The sequence below is a fragment of the Aspergillus udagawae genome (assembly GCF_001078395.1).
Source record: "Aspergillus udagawae IFM 46973 DNA, scaffold_3, whole genome shotgun sequence".
Classification (NCBI taxonomy): Eukaryota; Fungi; Ascomycota; class Eurotiomycetes; order Eurotiales; family Aspergillaceae; genus Aspergillus; species Aspergillus udagawae.
In genome coordinates this window covers 3687435-3704626 of record NW_025091266.1, presented here as the reverse complement: position 1 = coordinate 3704626, position 17192 = coordinate 3687435, and the positions used below count along the sequence as shown (strand labels likewise).

General features: G+C 51.1%; 5 protein-coding genes across 5 annotated transcripts; 3 read left to right on the top strand and 2 right to left on the bottom strand.

The window, feature by feature from the left end:
- Positions 1-379: 379 nt before the first annotated feature.
- On the top strand, positions 380-4407 carry Aud_005131 (ABC transporter ATP-binding protein; the record flags this gene model as incomplete). The annotated part of the gene is made up of 5 exons (XM_043290064.1): positions 380-651; positions 701-1357; positions 1408-2600; positions 2649-2824; positions 2881-4407. 5 exons carry the CDS (start codon positions 380-382, stop codon positions 4405-4407), a joined length of 3825 nt encoding a protein of 1274 aa, XP_043145999.1.
- A 97-nt stretch (positions 4408-4504) lies between these two features.
- Aud_005130 (uncharacterized protein) lies at positions 4505-4807 on the bottom strand (the record flags this gene model as incomplete). The annotated part of the gene is made up of 1 exon (XM_043290063.1): positions 4505-4807. The coding sequence occupies one exon, from the start codon at positions 4805-4807 to the stop codon at positions 4505-4507; it is 303 nt and encodes a 100-aa protein (XP_043145998.1).
- A 402-nt stretch (positions 4808-5209) lies between these two features.
- Positions 5210-5926, bottom strand: Aud_005129 (uncharacterized protein; the record flags this gene model as incomplete). The annotated part of the gene is made up of 1 exon (XM_043290062.1): positions 5210-5926. The coding sequence occupies one exon, from the start codon at positions 5924-5926 to the stop codon at positions 5210-5212; it is 717 nt and encodes a 238-aa protein (XP_043145997.1).
- Positions 5927-6351: 425 nt separating this feature from the next.
- Positions 6352-8219, top strand: Aud_005128 (Zn(II)2Cys6 transcription factor; the record flags this gene model as incomplete). Its single annotated transcript, XM_043290061.1, has 2 exons — positions 6352-7176; positions 7230-8219. 2 exons carry the CDS (start codon positions 6352-6354, stop codon positions 8217-8219), a joined length of 1815 nt encoding a protein of 604 aa, XP_043145996.1.
- Positions 8220-12953: 4734 nt separating this feature from the next.
- Positions 12954-13463, top strand: Aud_005127 (uncharacterized protein; the record flags this gene model as incomplete). Its single annotated transcript, XM_043290060.1, has 1 exon — positions 12954-13463. A coding segment is annotated over one exon (510 nt), but the record flags the coding sequence as incomplete, so codon positions are not given.
- Between the last annotated feature and the right edge of the window lie 3729 nt (positions 13464-17192).

Sequence of the window (17192 nt, the reverse complement as noted above, 5' to 3'; positions counted from 1 at the left end):
GTTCACCATCTGCATGAACGGTATGTGGGTGATATCAATTACTGTATGATTGGTCGTTTAGACCGTTGGCACACCTACTGGGTCCCTATGACTCCACGGTTTATTAATGCTGTCTATATCACTGTCAGCCAAGCAACCCCTGCACCCTAGAATGACTCATGACCATGGCACTAGGAAAATCTATACGAAGTACGGTCTGGGCAGTCGCCGAAATTCCGAAAACTATGCACTTCTATTGGATGATTGGATTAGAGCAATTAGGCAGACGTCTTAGCATGTTAGGGCGTGTACGCACTCGGGGCCCGAGGCGTCCGAATCTCAACATCATATCATAAACACGACTTTGGCAGCCAATCCCATCAAGATTTCCGTGTCCATCATGTCGGACATGGAGAAGAATCAAGAGCTGAAGCCAGATGGGGGCGAAGACGAGCCAAAACCCTCTGGCTTCAAGAGCTACATGCGCATATTCAGTTATGCCGACAGAACTAGCTGGATTCTGTACTCACTCGCCATCGCCGCCGCCATCGCAGCTGGTGTGGCCCTTCCGTTGATGGACCTGATCTTTGGCAAGTTCGTGACGACGTTTAACAACTTTGCTCTGGGGGTGGTTGGTCCGGACGATTACATGAGGGAGGTGTCGAAATATGCGTCAGTCCTCTGCACATCCAATCGTGGACACTGTCGCTAACATGACCAGCCTTTACTTAGTGTATCTGTTCATCGCCAAATCCGTCCTCGTCTACATCCACACAGTGACCGCATCCATTGCGGCGATTCGGGCGACGAAAGCCCTGCGGCTGGACTTTCTGCAAAGTCTCTTGCGCCAGGACATGGCGTACTTCGATTCGAAAGGCGCCGGGTCGCCGTCGGTCAAAGTCACCACGAACGGCAATCTGGTCACCAACGGCATTTCGGAAAAGCTATCCGTCTTTGTGCAAAGCTGCGCGACTTTTGTAGCGGCTTTCGTGGTCGCCTTTGCGGTGCAGTGGAAGCTCACGCTCATCACCATCTGCATCGTTCCGACAATCGTCATCGTCACCGGAGTCTGCATGGGCATCGAGGTGAAGAATGAGGACAAACTAATGGGCATCTATTCGCGCGCAAGCCTGGTTGCCGAAGAGGTCTTCTCGAGTATCTCGACGGTTCATGCTTTCTGGCTGCAACCGGTGATGGCGAAGCGCTACGAGGACTTCCTGGCCGAAATGGAGCGCGTAGGTATGAAGAAATCGCCGAATTATGGTGTGTTGTTTTCCTCCGAGTTCTTCTGCGTCTACGCGGGATACGGTCTTGCCTTCTGGCAGGGCATCCGGATGTTTGCTCGTGGCGAAGTCCACCAGCCGGGGGATATCGTAACGTGCGTTTGCTGCCTGGCGAAATGGCCTCCTTTACTGATTCTTTTGGCAGCGTCATCTTTGCGGTAGTCGTTGCCGCCACAGCTCTGACCCAAATCGCCCCTCAAATTATAACCATCACCAAAGCCGCTGCTGCTGCGGACGAGCTCTTCCGCGTCATCGACAAGAAATCTGCTATCGACTCCCTCTCAACCGCAGGGTTGACGCCGGAGAAATGTGTTGGCGAGATCGAGATAAAAGCTCTCGAGTTCGCATACCCCTCTCGTCCAGATACACAAGTCCTCAACGGCCTGAATCTGAGCGTTCCCGCCGGTAAGACGACCGCCCTGGTCGGCGCCAGTGGTTCGGGGAAGAGCACCATCGTCGGGCTTCTCGAGCGCTGGTACGACCCAGCAGCCGGGACGATCCTCCTCGACGGCATCGACATCCAGACACTCAACATTGCCTGGCTGCGCACGCAGATTCGCCTCGTGCAGCAGGAACCGGTTCTCTTTAGCGGGACGATCTTCGACAACGTCGCTTTCGGCTTGGTAGGGACGCCGTACGCAGAGGCCCCGTACGAGCAGAAGCTTGCGCTTGTCAAAGAAGCTTGTCGAGACGCTTATGCCCATGAGTTTATTGAGAACCTGCCGAGGCAGTACGATACCCAGATTGGAGAGCGTGCACGTATGCTGTCGGGCGGACAGAAGCAACGGATTGCCATCGCTCGCAGTATCATATCTCGGCCGTCGGTGCTGCTGCTGGATGAAGCGACGAGTGCTCTGGACCCCAAGGCTGAGAAGATTGTCCAGAGCGCCCTGGATAATATCTCTGTCGGCCGGACGACCATCACCATTGCGCACAAATTGTCTACGGTGCAGAAGGCAGATAACATCGCTGTCATGTCCGCGGGCCAAATCATCGAGCAGGGGACGCACCAGGAACTCATTGCCAGAGACGGTGCTTATGCGAGGCTAGTCCGGGCACAGGATCTGGAGAAGGCAGGTGGCAAGGCTCAAGAGCAGGCTGACTCGGAAGAGGAGGAAGTTACTGAGGAGAACGATGATGCAAAGTCTGCCGCGAAGCTGTCGCTGCATCACACAAGGAGTGTGGGTGCTGAATCTCTCTCTCCGGAGGAGAAGGCGAAAGCAGTAGCCAAGGAGACTATGGGATACAGCCTCATTCGGTGTCTGTGGCTTTTGATAAAGGAGCAGCGGCAGCTGTGGGGGCTGTACGCGATTGTAGCGGTTGTGTGTACTCTTGGAGGTCAGTTCTGCCCAAAAGCTCTCCAGTATCCCTCCTAACCCGTCGCAGGCGGTACCTTCCCAGCACAAGCCGTCATTATCGCGCGGACATTCCAAGTTTTTCAGCTACACGGTAGTGAGGCTGTTAGTCGGGGAGACTTCTGGGCGCTGATGTTCTTCGTTGTGGCCCTTGTCAACCTCTTCCTCTACTTTGTCTTGGGATGGACGGCCAACGTCATCATTCAGGTGAGTATCCCTTGCCGGTCTTTTCCGCGTGTCGTTCAATCCTGATCCATGTCCAGAAAGTCAGCCGGAGGTATCGACGCGAACTCTTCAGAAACACCATGAAGCAAGAGATCGCGTTCTTCGACTTGGAACACAACGCTACCGGGGCGATCTCATCTCGGCTGTTGATCCACGCTTCGAACCTGAACGAGCTTTTGGGGATCAACTTCGGTTTGATTCTGATCAACATCGTCACCGTCGTCTCCGTCTCTGTCTTGGGCATCGCTTATGGCTGGAAGCTGGGCCTGGTCTGCGTCTTTGGTGCACTGCCTCCGTTACTGCTTAGTGGCTACTCCCGCATCCGCCTAGAGTACAAGCTGGAGGAAGATACCTCGGCGCGCTTCGCCAGTAGTGCTGCGATTGCGGCAGAATCAATCTCGGCCATCCGCACGGTGGCATCTCTTACGCTAGAGAACAAGATGCTTCAGATCTACGGGGAAAGGCTGACCGTTGTCGCCGAGCAATCTGTGAAGGCGCTGGCTTTTACCATGTTCTGGTACGCCCTGACGCAATCCATCAACTTCTTGGCCATGGCGCTAGGCTTCTGGTACGGGGGGAAGCTCATCTCAACTGGCGAGTACACCAACGAGCAGTTCTTTGTGGTCTTCACTGCGGTCGTAGTTGGAGGCGAGAACGCAGCTGCTATCTTCCAGTACACGACCAGCATTACGAAAGCGACAGGATCAACGAACTACATCTTCTGGCTGCGCCAGCGCGTTCCTGTTATCGACAATAGCTTTTCCGATGAGCCTCCTTCGGGAGGATTCTCACAAGACCCTGGACCCGTTACTGTCGATTGCCACGCTCTCGACTTTGCCTATCCTTCTCGCCCGCACTCCAACGTCATCTCCGGCATCGACGTCAGCATCCCACCGGGCAAATTCGTCGCCTTTGTCGGTCCATCCGGCTGCGGCAAGTCCACGATGATCAACCTGCTCTCCCGCTTTTACGACCCAACATCCGGCTACATCGCTGTCAACGATCAGCCAATCCACGAGATCAACCCACAAGACCACCGTCGCCGCTTGGCTCTCGTTCAGCAAGAGCCAGTCCTGTACCAAGGCAGCATCCGCGAGAACGTCGCCATGGGACTGGTGGAATCAAAGGAAGCCACCGAAGCACAAATCGAACAAGCCTGCAAAGACGCCAACATATTTGATTTCGTCGTCTCGTTGCCTGAAGGCTTAAGCAGCGAGGTTGGCGTTCGCGGTGCGAAGCTGTCTGGTGGGCAGCGCCAGCGGGTCGCTATTGCTCGGGCGCTGATCCGCGATCCGAAAATCCTGCTCCTGGATGAAGCGACCAGTGCGCTGGACACGGAGAGCGAGAGGGTTGTGCAGGCGGCGCTGAGCAAGGCTGCCAAAGACGGCAAGAGGAGTACCATTGCGGTTGCGCATCGGCTGAGTACGATCAAGGACGCGGACTGTATCTTTGTCTTTCGGGCTGGGAGGATCGTGGAGGCGGGCAGTCATGCCGAGTTGCTGGAGAAAGGAGGTAGTTATTACGAAATGTGCAAGGGCCAGGCGTTGGATAAGGCTTTGGGTTGATGCACGCTGTGTACAGTATGATTCTCCACTCATAGATGAACAAAATGATCTCTACTCTCGATATTCCACTAGTAAAGTGCTATATTAGAGTGCATGACTATCTATCGTCCTTCAGCGTCGATTGGAATAAAACAGACCCTCGTTCCATTCCGGAACACAACGTCAAAGCCAACGATTCCTCCCACGGTCTGGGATCCCGACTTTCCAGGACCCGGAACTCCTGCGCCATCCGGACAAGGACGTAGCTAACTTCAGTCAACGCATATCGCTGCCCTATACAGATGCGTGGACCGCCATTAAACGGCAGATAACCCCAGCGCGGCTGCAGTTTTCCGTCCTCCCAGCGCTCAGGACGGGATTCTTCTGCGTCTGGCCCGTAGAAGTCCGGCCGCGGATGCATTGCCCATACGTTGTAGGACACGATAGTACCCTTGGGCACAAAGACCGGTGAGAGACCGTCCTTGCCTCCTCCAAGCGGTAGGATGGTATCCTAATGGAGCCCGTGTGATACTATTTTGCCGGCTGTGGGTTACTGCAGGAAAAGCCCACTGGCGTTTGAATCTTAATACATCAATTCGTCCAGTTCGGACCACGTCTGGCCGAAATAAACCAGCTATGCCTCAATCGCAAGTGTCCCTCATCATCGGACATCTTTGCCATGGCTAGTATGCTATCTACTACTGCGTCTTCGAACCGGGACCACATGGTGAGCATCACTTGCGGGACCTTTAGGGCTACATGATTATTACAGTTATACTGGTAGACTAGGGTTTGACAGTACACCATTGTGAATAGATCAACCCTACAACTCCCACGTCGTCTTCACCTCCTCAACGTCCCTAATCACACCTCCCCAACCAAAAGCCGCCAATCTCTCCGGCCTCTGTAATGCATAGACAAAGTGCCTCATCGCCAGCACAAACTGCGCCGCCCACTTTTCCGCACTCACTCTTCCGACCCCCGTCGCCAGTGGGGTAATCAAAACCGACTCAATCCGCTCTTCTCTCTTACAACCTCGGTTCCACCCCTCAACCTCACACAGCAGACTCCACGCACACTCGTACACAACCTCCCGGTCCCAGTTGACCCGATCCGGGGACCGCATCGTCGGACAAATCGCCACCCAGCGACAGCCCCATTCATTTTCCCCAATCAGTTTATCCGGAAAGGGGACGAGAGTACACGTCCCTGGAGGTGCGAAACCCCTCCACCGCTCGTAGAGAACTCTCTGCGCTGCCTGGGTGAGGGTATCGTAGGGGTGCTTTGGGGGGCAGAAGGCGCGGGATATGGCGTCGTCGAAGGCGCCGTCGAGGAAGCCGTAGGAGTTTGCTGGTGAGACGATGAGGTCGAACTTTGTGCTGGATGGGACTTGGCGGAGGGAGGTGTTGACGATGGTGATGGTCGGTTTTGGGGTGGTGCTGGTTTCGGGCCAGCGTTGTGCTAGAGCATGTTGGAAGGCGCTGATGAAGTGATCTTCCATGCAGAGGAGATTGATATGGGGGATATTTGCGAGCTCCATTTTGTGTTCTTCTTATTTGGATGTCTTGTTGGATGTTGAATTGATACCTTGATGTGGGATATGGAACAGATATATTTCGCAGGGAATGTGGCTTAGACTGCTGCCTGTCCGCTTTCAACTACTCTTAGTGTGAAATATGGGGCTGTGTATCTGCCTTCCGATATATCAATTTGAGTCTAAATCTGCCTTCCTGCCCAGTGGATGCTTGACCTAAGATCTTCTGAATAGATTCCCAAAGGAGCAATCATCATGTAATCAGATGGAGTGATTTGTGGCCTCTCCCCTGATTGGCTCGCTGTTGGAATAAGCTTAAGTCTCGGAGTTGTGAATGACCGACGCCGAGAGCCAAGAAGTGGCACAACTTTGACCGACCATCTCCGCTACATGTAACTAACTTTACGCATCTCTAATGAACAGATGATACAATGGACCATATCCGCCGGTACAACGTGGAGCGATCTTGTCTCCGGTGCCATCAGCGCAAAGTTCGCTGTGACAAGGGTTCCCCCTGTGCCGCATGTGTCCGGATGAAAGTTCCCTGCCAGTATCCAGGCCCTAATCGAGTGCAAAGGCGTCCGCCAAAAGCCACCTCTGCAGATGTAGTCTCTCGTATAGATCAATTGGAGAGAGCTGTGACTGAGCTGATCCGGCGTCCGTCCACCGTCAGTTCAATACACGACGATGATACAAATGTGACTGGAAGCACTGCCCCTGAGCGTCAGGCTCGACAGGGCCTTTTGGTGCGAGACGGTCAGTATATCGACGAGCATCTCCTAACTGGGTTCCTTGAAAAAGACAAGGATCTACAAACTGCTATTGGCATGCCCCGGTCTGCTAGAAAGAGCCCTGGGCGACAGTCACCTCTGCGGGTCGAGGGGCTCATCACCAACTCACTGCGCGAGCACCTAGATTTCCAGGTCCTGCAGCCTAGTCAATGGCAGGCCATTCAGCTCTGGCAGACCTTTCTTGGGCGCGTCGATCCAGTGGCGAAGATTCTTCATATTCCGTCAACGCAGCCTCGGTTCTTTGCGGCCATCAACCAGCCTCAGAATGTGTCTGCGGATACGCAGGCGCTACTGTTCGCCATTTGCTTTGCAGCCACAACCGCCTTAGTCTCGGATGACCCCTTGCGGCAGGAAATCCACTCGGATATACGCCGGTATCAGCAGGGGTTCGAGCTTGCCCTCTATCGTTCCTCGTTCCTGGACTCACCGACTCTGACATCGCTGCAAGCAATGGCCATCTACCAGGTATGCGTTCCTACAGTCTCCTCTGAAAGACTATAACTTATGCTTAGGAGTAGACATGTCTCCGATACCACAACAGCGGCCGCTCCAACTGGACACTCCACGGCCTCACCACCCGTGCCGCCCAATCCATCGGCCTCCACCGCGACGGACGGCACTTTAACCTCTCGCCGCTGGAATGCGAACTCCGCCGCCGCCTGTGGTGGCACATCGTGACATGCGATCAACGCGCCGCGGAGGATCACGGCCTCTCCATTATCGCACACAATGAGCCCTACGACACGAACCTGCCCTCCAACCTCGACGACCAGGATCTCTCCGAGACGGCAACCGTGCCACCGGCTCCCCAGCCCCGCTGGACGGAGATGACCTGTCCGCTGATCACGATCGAACTCAAACGCCATTTGCATGATATCTCACGAAAGACGTCGCAGGGTGTCTCGCCAGACCCGCTGGTCAAGGGACTCAAGGACTACATTCAGCGTAATTATCTGCAACACGGGGACGCCAATATCCCCATCCACCGGCACGGCCTGCTACTCGCAGACGTCCTCACCATGAAAGTCGCAGTCTACACGAGGCAGAAAGCACTACAGTTCCAGAACAAGGGCCAGACCCAGTGCCCAGAGCATGAAACTTCCACTGCGCAAGAGACGCTGGCGATGGCTTGCCATGGCTTGGAGTGCTCGCTGGAATTGCAGACGAACGACCTGGTCCGTGGCTTTCGCTGGCTTACCACCGCATTCACACAGTATCACCTTCTGTGTTATGTCCTGTGGCATCTGTGCGTGTATCCGGCTAGCGTGCATGCTGAGCGGGCCTGGCGCAACATCGAAGCGACCTTTGAGGCGGTGGAAACGGATCCTGCGTGGCCAGACCCAGGGCCCAAATGGGCAGTTATGTCTCAGTTGAGAGCCAAGGCGTTGAGGGCGAGGGAGGGATTGACGAATAGGCAGGTTGATGTCCAGGAGAACGGACCAGAGAATGTCTTGGACTGGGCAAATTGGGATCTGGAGTTGTTCGGGTTTGGCGAGTGGACTGTTTGATGCATGACGATATCTACACTGCTAAAGACATGAGGCAAAGAATCTAGATGAGCTAAAACTTGGCTTTCAACACCCACCCCATCTGGACCCCCCTTGCCGCCATCACAACCCGTCCTAACCAACAACGTCACCCCCAAGAAGTCCTTTATCCCCGTATACGAACTCCCACCACCCTGCAGAATGGCACCACAATCGGACTCGTCGTCCCTCCAACGAAATCAACCCCGTCCGATACCCGATCTCCTCCAGCCGGGAAATACCCACCAGCAGAGCCGGCCCCAGACTGACACGCCCTGGACAGAAACCCAAACACAACCGCAAAGACAATGATCGTCGCATTCCCCGCCGCCGGAATCCACAGCCCCAGCGCCATCCCAGCCAAGATAACCCCACAGACAAAGATATTATACGCCACGACCCGATCGGAGCACACTCTGCCGACAAGCGCCCAGACTGGCTCCCCGCATTCAGTATCGCAACGAGATACTGCGCCAGCGTAGCACTCTTTCCTACATCCACCGCCTGCACAACAATACCGTTGATGGGGATAAACACCCCAAACGTCAAACACATAAACCCCAGCACCAGAAGCACCATCTTGTGATGAATCGCTGTTGTACCAAGCTGGTGGTTTCATATCCTGATTAGCCTTAGCTTTAGCCTCAGTGGACAATTTCATCGTATTTATGGATTTCCATCTCGTGGATGGTGGTAGAGCTTCCATCCGTCCCGTCTGAAGATTCCATCTCACTCAATGTAGAACTTTTGTTTTCCGGCATTGTCAACTGGTAAGTGACGCACGCAGATATGGTGGAAGGCTATTTATTGTCTTGATATAGACCATCGCTCGGCGCGGCGGATGCTGAACTGCCGAATTGTCGGGCTCGGCGTTCATCCTTAGGGTTGGCAATTAGACCAACAGTTTCAATGAACAACACCATAGCAGAGTATCATAATCTGCCTCTTAAATGCACATTGATATCCATATGGACAGTTCGCTTCTATGTCAAATTAACTGTAGTACGACCGATTCTGATGAGAAAAAGTGGTCAGGTATAACCTTCTGGTACCTAAAGTTTACTTGGCATCATCCTTCTAGGAGGCTAAGGACTCTGATTACGAAATGGCGCTGGCTTGCCTCTCTGCCACAGTCAGTGGATGCTAGATATGAAGATGATCTGTCCAATGATTACCAACGAATGCGCAGTTTTAAATTTTATTTTATTTTATATTTTTTTTTTATTTTTATTTTTTTTTTTTTTTATTTTTTTAAGCTGGGGTAATCCCCATCCCATTGCTTGAGCTGGGTCCAGGAACGGCACCCGTTTTCATGGACGGGATCTGGCTGGGGCTTTGACTGTTGACTAACGAGGCGGAGCGTTCATTGGCCAAGGCAATCAATTTGGGATTGTATGCTGATTGTATGGACGGAGTATGACAATTCCTATCTATCTAACGTAATTCCCAACTGAGCCGCTAACCTGACCCGGGAATTACGTTAGTAGACCAAGTATGACATAAGAATGGATAGAAGCATGACATAAGTGTGCCAGGTACGAAAGCCAGGCATGGAGTCACGGCCACTAACTTTGAAGGCAAGAACCTGGGTTCAATCAATACCTTAGGAAGCCTTCCTGCAGCAGCAGGAGGTAGATACAAATTAATATCTCTAAATCGGTAGATATCGACTGAACTGACTCCATGTGTCCAGAGTACTATACACCATATCTCCAAGGTAAGAGTGTTTGAACAATACCTTCAGTACTGAAGTGTGTACCTGTAGAGGTACATTTAGTACATAGCGGGGTTTTAGCTCCATTATTCTACAAGAACAGGTGACTGACATGCCAGGGGTCGTTGTGCGGAGTATAAATGGTAAAAAGAATAGCGGTGCCTTGCGCCTGACTTGAGGCTCCATGCTGGTTTCTAGGCGCCGGATTGTCCAGTTTTCTGGCCTAAGAGATTCTCGACTATCCGATGGAACCCATGTTAAGGCCAATCAAAGCGAAGGAACGGGCTAGGGTATAACCTGTGCCGTAAAGTCTAGGCAGCTATTGCCTGATTGGCAATTTGAATTGATTCGACAGGTCATAAATTTACAATAATAATCAGTAGCTGGTTGTACGGTGTACAACAACCATTTTTACTCCAGGCACATCCAGCGCCGTGGAGGGTGGACCCTTGGTTCCCATCCTGCACGTTGCCGTTAGTACGAATTGAAACATCACGATCTGCAATTCAAAACGAGGTCCAACCATCCAACCAATTTAAAGATCGCACTTCCTGGAGATTTTCTAATTGTGCAACACAGCAGTGTGTAGCTCCCTGTAATTTGGAGACTATAGTTTCAATCCATTGCTGTCAGATTTATCATCAGATTTCTAATCCAAAGCTTTCCTCGATGTGGTCAAATTCAGAGTGTCGAGTTGAGATTCTGTTCGGTTGAGTCTTTCAAGGACCTCCAAAGCAGAAATATGGAGTGAATGATAGAGTGCAGCTATTGTGAATCAAGTCCTAATCCTGGGTGGATTAGTGGCGAATAGACTCGAGTGTTTTTTAAGGTTTCTTGAGGCCAATGCTACAAGGCTGGGGCTGCTGGAATCAAGGAACAATAATGGACAAATGGACTACGGTGACTGACTCGTAATACTTGGATTCGGATTTTTACGTCCCCTAGGACAGGGAATAAGTCAATACTCGTGAGCTAGTCACGCTAGTGGAAAGCGGAGATTAATCCAAAACTTGTGGAAACTCGCGATCAACCCGAAACTAGTGGAAACGGAGATTCGCTTGAACCGCATGGGATCCACTTGTACCAGGTTCGAGGCTTGGTTCGAGGCTGGATTCTTGAATGGTACGCGGGATACGGGGCCTAGAGGACGCCAAGTCACAAATAGGAGTCTGCCTGCTGTGTTGGCAGTCTTCACTAGGTTCGGGTTGATTGCGAGTTTCCGCGAGTTTTGGGTTAGTCTCCAGTTTCTGTAGTTTGTGCAATTCGGGTTGATCTCCTAGATTCGCCGGCTTCCAGGAACATCAACCTGATCGTCATCTACCATGTCTGACATACCAGATTTCTTGGCCTCATTTATGGATACGTCTACCCAGAATTCCAGCCTCTGTCTGAGACACAAGTTGATCTCAATGCTTTTTTGCACAGTCAAAGCAACGCACTTCTTTACCCCTAATGGGAGGACTCAGCGGTCGGACTGACCATAATTAACCTGTCTTTACCGCTGCCCACTCTTCTCATACAACAACATGACAAGCAGTGCCCCAGGCCATTCCAGGGTTGAGCCTGCCAAGGGGAAAGGGAGTTACCGAGACTCCGAATACAAAAATGCACGTCTCAACTCAAATATAGCAATATGACACACTATCTTACAGAACCACTGCCACGGAAGACAGCCCCAGATGCCAATGGAAAGGGTGCAGAAACAAACGCTCCTTCAATCGCAAGGAGGGTCTGGTGCATCATGTGAGAACGGTTCATAGATTCCCAGGCTTATACGTCTGTTGTGTCAAGGTTTGCTACAAGAGGTTGTAACCGAGAGTATCGAGGACCAATCGGTGTCCTGGAACGACAATTTTCGAACGACCTGACGAGGTGATTAGTTGGGGCGGTAACGAACAGACAACCAGGATTCAATGCCTACCTTGCCAGACTCTGCTGCTACTCAAGGTACGGATTATAGTAATTAGGACTCAAGCACACCAAAGCAGGTTGGTCCACTTTAAGATGCAGATGTTGCTTTGTTCATATAGAGTGAATGCTCACAAGACACCTAAGCTCTTCTGCAGCAAAGTACCATGCAGTCTTTCTCATCCAATATGCTTCAGGTGATCTTCGATCATCATTCGCAATATTTCCACTTTTAAAGAGCCTAAAAGACGACTCAGTGCAGTTACTATTCAATCAATATGCGTAATTGAGAGTTCTCTGTAGACGTGCTTTCATAAAAGTAGTTGATATTTATTTGCTTGTTATGGAAGCGTAGGGGATACTGTATAACTATTAAATCAAAACAAGGCAACTCTAAACTATCTCCTAGAGTTCCGGAAGTCGCCTCGGAAGTTATGATTAGTGTGCCTACCTAACATTCTAAGATGCAAGGTCGTTCTTGCTACTTGGATTGTACTTTTGACCTGACAAAATCCCTATATAACCCCATTTATATGCCTGATTATGGACAAAGTATTATGGACAATGTACAATTGTCCTTGCATCCCCGGAACGGAATGTTCTTCTTCCCCGGTCGGTAAGATGCAGCCACTCGAACAAATCCAAGGCTGCTGCATCCAGATAGCCTTTTTTTACGTTTTATTTATTTATTTTAGTTTTCTTTCTTTTGTGTTTTTCTTTTTTTCCCCCCTTTACTCATCTACATTTACTCATCTACAAGGCCCTCGAGGTCAGACCTATCAGGGAAATTCATCACACTTGAAGAGACCAAGGCTCGATCCAGGGCACCAGAGAGTACTATGATGACAAGGCAAAATGCGGTGAATTCTGCGCCGCGTAAAACCCAAGCTTATTTAAGAATAATATTACTTGAAGAGAAAAAAAAATGCTGCTGTGTTCCTGGTCCGATCGAACGTGCCCTAGACAAGTCATCGGGCCTTCCGTCCTCCATACCAGGATGGATTTTAAAAGGCCAGAAAGTCGCAATGAGTCGCCATGATACTTCTTAACAATTTCTTCTGCTACTGTCTTCTCATCCTCTCTTCGGACTTGCCATGTCTGATATGCCCATTCCTGATTGGCTGGATAACTCGACAGCGTCGTTCCTGTCTACAACCGAAGACACGACGGACACATTAGATCCTCGCTCTCTTCTTCCTGACGATCAGTTTGTCAATAATACTCCATTATACAATAATGGCAGCAATGGTAACCCATGCAATGACCCTGACGCCCACTTTTCTGATCCCCTGCTCTATGAATATCCTTCTCTCCCATTTGAAATTGACATGCATCCCCCGGCCCTACCCCAGAGGCAACCAACCAATCAAATACCGTCATTCCCTGCCACCAGCAGCCTTGGCCTCCAGAACGTGTACGAGGGGTGTGTCTTTCTCGGGGAAAACGTGCAGTCGGAGTCGGCGCCTGGGATCGTCAGTCCTACTGGTATTTGTCATCCTACGAAGCTTGCTATACATGACCATGGCCCGGCCAGCGATCACGCAAAGGCCACGGTGACATCCAATGGACCTGCCTGTCCTGTTCAGAAGACGAGAAAAAGGCATGTATTCATTCGCTCTCGACTCTCCAATGGCGAACGATTGAAGCTTGAACTGACGTTTAGCCCATGTAGATCATACGTCGATGCGGATAGCCTGAAATGCGACTGGCCAGGTTGCAAAAGGAGACAGCCCTTCAAGCGCCTGCAAGACCTTCGGCGCCACAGAAAGTCTATTCATGAATCACCTGGCTCCTTTGTCTGTCACTATGATGGGTGTCACAAAACAAAAAATCGAAAGGACAATCTTCTGGAGCATATTCGCCAACACCACCATAAGGAATGAGTGCTGATGAGAGCTCCAGAGGGTCTTGAAAAAGTGACAGGTCGGTCCTACATATGGGTTTATATGAGCGATGGTTTGATGTTGTGCACCTTGGGCATGTTGGGCATGTTGGTCATGTTGGTCATGTTGTAGAAGGGTATGCGGTGAGATGAAGACATATCAATAGTAGAGCGGGTGTTGTCCCTTTACTATCTCAGAGCTGTAATAGTGCAGATAATAATAGAACGACCTTGGCCGGGGGTGACAAGATTGTTTACGGACCAATTCGACAGTTGGCCACCACATGGTATGCGAAGCCACAGTGCGTGTCATACATTGCGGTATAGCCGACAGCTTTTCGGTGGACTGTAGGCCACAAAGGGGGCTGCAAATCTACAAGGCAGGATGTACCTGTAATGTTCTACCCTGTGCAAAGCCATGGATCGACTGCATACCTACTTACTACGAGGATACTTTAGGAAGTCCTGGTTTAGAGACTGTGAGCAGCCCTAACGAGTAGACAGATAACACACATCTCAGACGGTGCTATCTGTTCTGCCTCCCACAAAAAGGCCACCAAGTTCTAAATCCCCGGCGATATATCTGGACCCTGGCAACATTTAAGATCCTAACAAGAGCTGCCAAGGATGCCTATAATAAGGGGCTGCGTAGATTGTAACTCATGAGACGCGTCCGGAAAGATATATATCTCTCCCATGTTGGTTTGGCAAGTAATCAACCTCCGCTTGCAGACTCGGGCCACTTTAACTAGGGACTTTGAAGCTTCTCACATTCTAAGAATTACGAAGCCACCAGTTTACAAAGGAAATCAGATGGGAAACGGGGCGACCCAGTAATTTAAGCAGGAAGGAAATTGGATACATTATGAGGATTTTGTTGAGCTGCAGAGATAGATACTAGGAGAACTTTGGCACCAGTCCATCGCAGTACAAGGAAGGTCTTTATCAGGTGGGAGGAGCACAGGGTTAGTGGGAGCTTTGAAGACGCTCTTATCACTAAAGCCAGAAGACATGAAATCCGCCCAAGAATGGGTGGTGGGACAATAAAGGTCACCGCGGCCAGACTAAGCAACTGATGTGAAACCACCTCCAACCTTTTTTTTTTTTTTTTTTTTCTCCCCTAGGGAGGCCAATTACCTCTCTACCTCAAGATCCGCGTTGAGAGTGCTTCGAAACCGTGCTCTTGGCGGCCTTTAGTGAGCGGTAGATCTCCAGTTCCGTGATCGGGCTCCAATGAATTGCAGGGGAGGTTGAGCCAGCCTATCTTTTTCGGCCTCTGCCATTTTTGGAAAGGTGTCCATGAAAGCTTGGGCTTTGTCTTCGTTGTTTATAAGTTCCTCTGTCTCGACCTTCAGGTTTGGTATGCACCCCCAGTCTTCGCGAGGCTTCATGTATGTTGGGGCTTTCCAGAGGTGCCCTTCACCGGCTTTATCAAGGAATTCTTTCCAATGGGGCTGCTTTAGCTTTATCAATCGTCCGCGTCCATGCTCTTCGTTTCCGGCGCAGGTCAGCGAATAGCGACATCGAGAACTCGTGATCTCGGGCCCATATCGCACAGCTTTCCTACCATCTTCGGCAAAAGCGATTGACCTCGACTTGTTGCGATTTGAGGTCTGCAGTGAACCACCGTTTGGAATACGGGGATGGTCGACAGTCAGGCGTGTGTCGTGATATGGCTTCTGTAGTTGCCGCTGTAAGTTTCTTTACGGTTCCATCTAGCGCGGAGCTGGTGCTTAAGCCGGGTAATGGTTCCATCCGCCGCAACACATCTTCGCCAATCTTGTTCCAGTCCGCCTGTTGTACGCCTTTCTTGTCTTGGTTTCTTTGTTACGTTGTGTTTGGAGGCTCCATTCCGAGTAAGTTGCACAGTGGTCTGAACCAAAGTTCTCGTGGTATATGTGGCACTTAACCAGCCTGCCGAGGCTGTCCGTTAGAGTCTGGTTAATGGTGGAGATTCTCCCTGGGTGACTGAGGGACCAAAAGGTTGGTATTCCCCAGGGCAGACAGCTCTGGAGGTTGAGTGATTGTATAAAGTCGACTAGTTCCGCGGTGTGCTCTATGTATCGCGGCTGAACTTGGTTACCGCTCCATGTCGGATAGTGGTGGCTGAAGTCACCCGCTAGGGTAACGCTCGTGGGTTTAGGGTCGGCCTGGAAGGTGGCTTGAATTGAATTTCGCATAGCTTCTAGCGTTGGACCTGCTAAGGCTTCTTCCGCGGCATGGAGGGGTACTGGCGGGATGTAGACTGAGAAGAGGAGTACCTGTATTTAGAAAGTCCAATCTTGATTGCCGTGACATCGGAGTGGTTACACGGTATCTGCCGGTGGGAAGATATTGAGATTTTCCGGCTGACATAGATTAAGCTTCGCGGACGAGCTGATTCGTCGGTTGTGGTTGGTCGGTACAGTCGCCAGGTGCTATGATTGACATGGGTTCGGAATGCGGTGCTCGATGGTTCTTGGTTTAAAAGAATATCTAGGACTTGGCTCTGATGGCGTTGATGAGGGCCTCCATCCCTGCCCTCGATTTCATGATGTTCAACGGGAGTGTAAGTAGGTTGGTGTCTAGCATTGTGACTGGGTCGAGTTCGCCGGGGTCGGGCGCTGTTGATCACCAGTGGGGTGTTCGCTGCTTCCAGGCATCGTGGTCTCACTCCAGGTGGACACTGTCGACGTTCATGTTGGGCTGCGCAGTGGCCGCATCGTGATGTTTCTTTACATGACCACGCTAAGTGGCCAAACCGCTGACAGCGGAAGCATCGTTTCCGTTTAACCTCGCAGTGTTCGACGCTTCCGATGTATCTCTGGCCTACTTAAAAGCCGTTATCGATGATGTGTTGCGCTGCCTCTGCTGAGTCAAACCAAATCCCGAATGTCGCGACCGCGAATTTCCCTAGGGGCTTATCCTTTTTCTTCAGCCGCGTCAGATGTTCGGTTCAGTAGCCGTTTTCTCATCTCCATGACGAGGGTTTCTTCACTTGTGAGGGACGATTAGTTGCGTGTTAGTGGGATAAGGTTCGGGACAGGGTGGGTCCACCATCGGGCCGTGGTTAGCGTCCGGATAACCAGTCTCTTTTTCGATTTCCCGGAGGATCCCCCGTAGGTGTGACATCGGTCCAGGTACAGAGCCGCCCGAATCTGGTTTCAATGTTCTGCACAGAGAGAGGTCTTCGAACCCTAAATGCCAAGGCGAGCTACTCTATAGATGGTTAAGGATATATTTGACCAATTGTTTCGTGGATCAGCCGTTTTTTACTGGAAGACGCGCGCTTCGCACGCTGTGGACCTGAAACGACAAGAAAGTGGAAAGAGATATGTGAGGCTATCGAGATGGATTGAAATAACATAGGAAAAGAACATTGCGGGCGATGACAAAGCCGCTGAGGCTGGAGAAACTATTTTGATTAGGGAAGGACATCTGCATAGGAAGTTTTCCACATTCTCTGGGAACG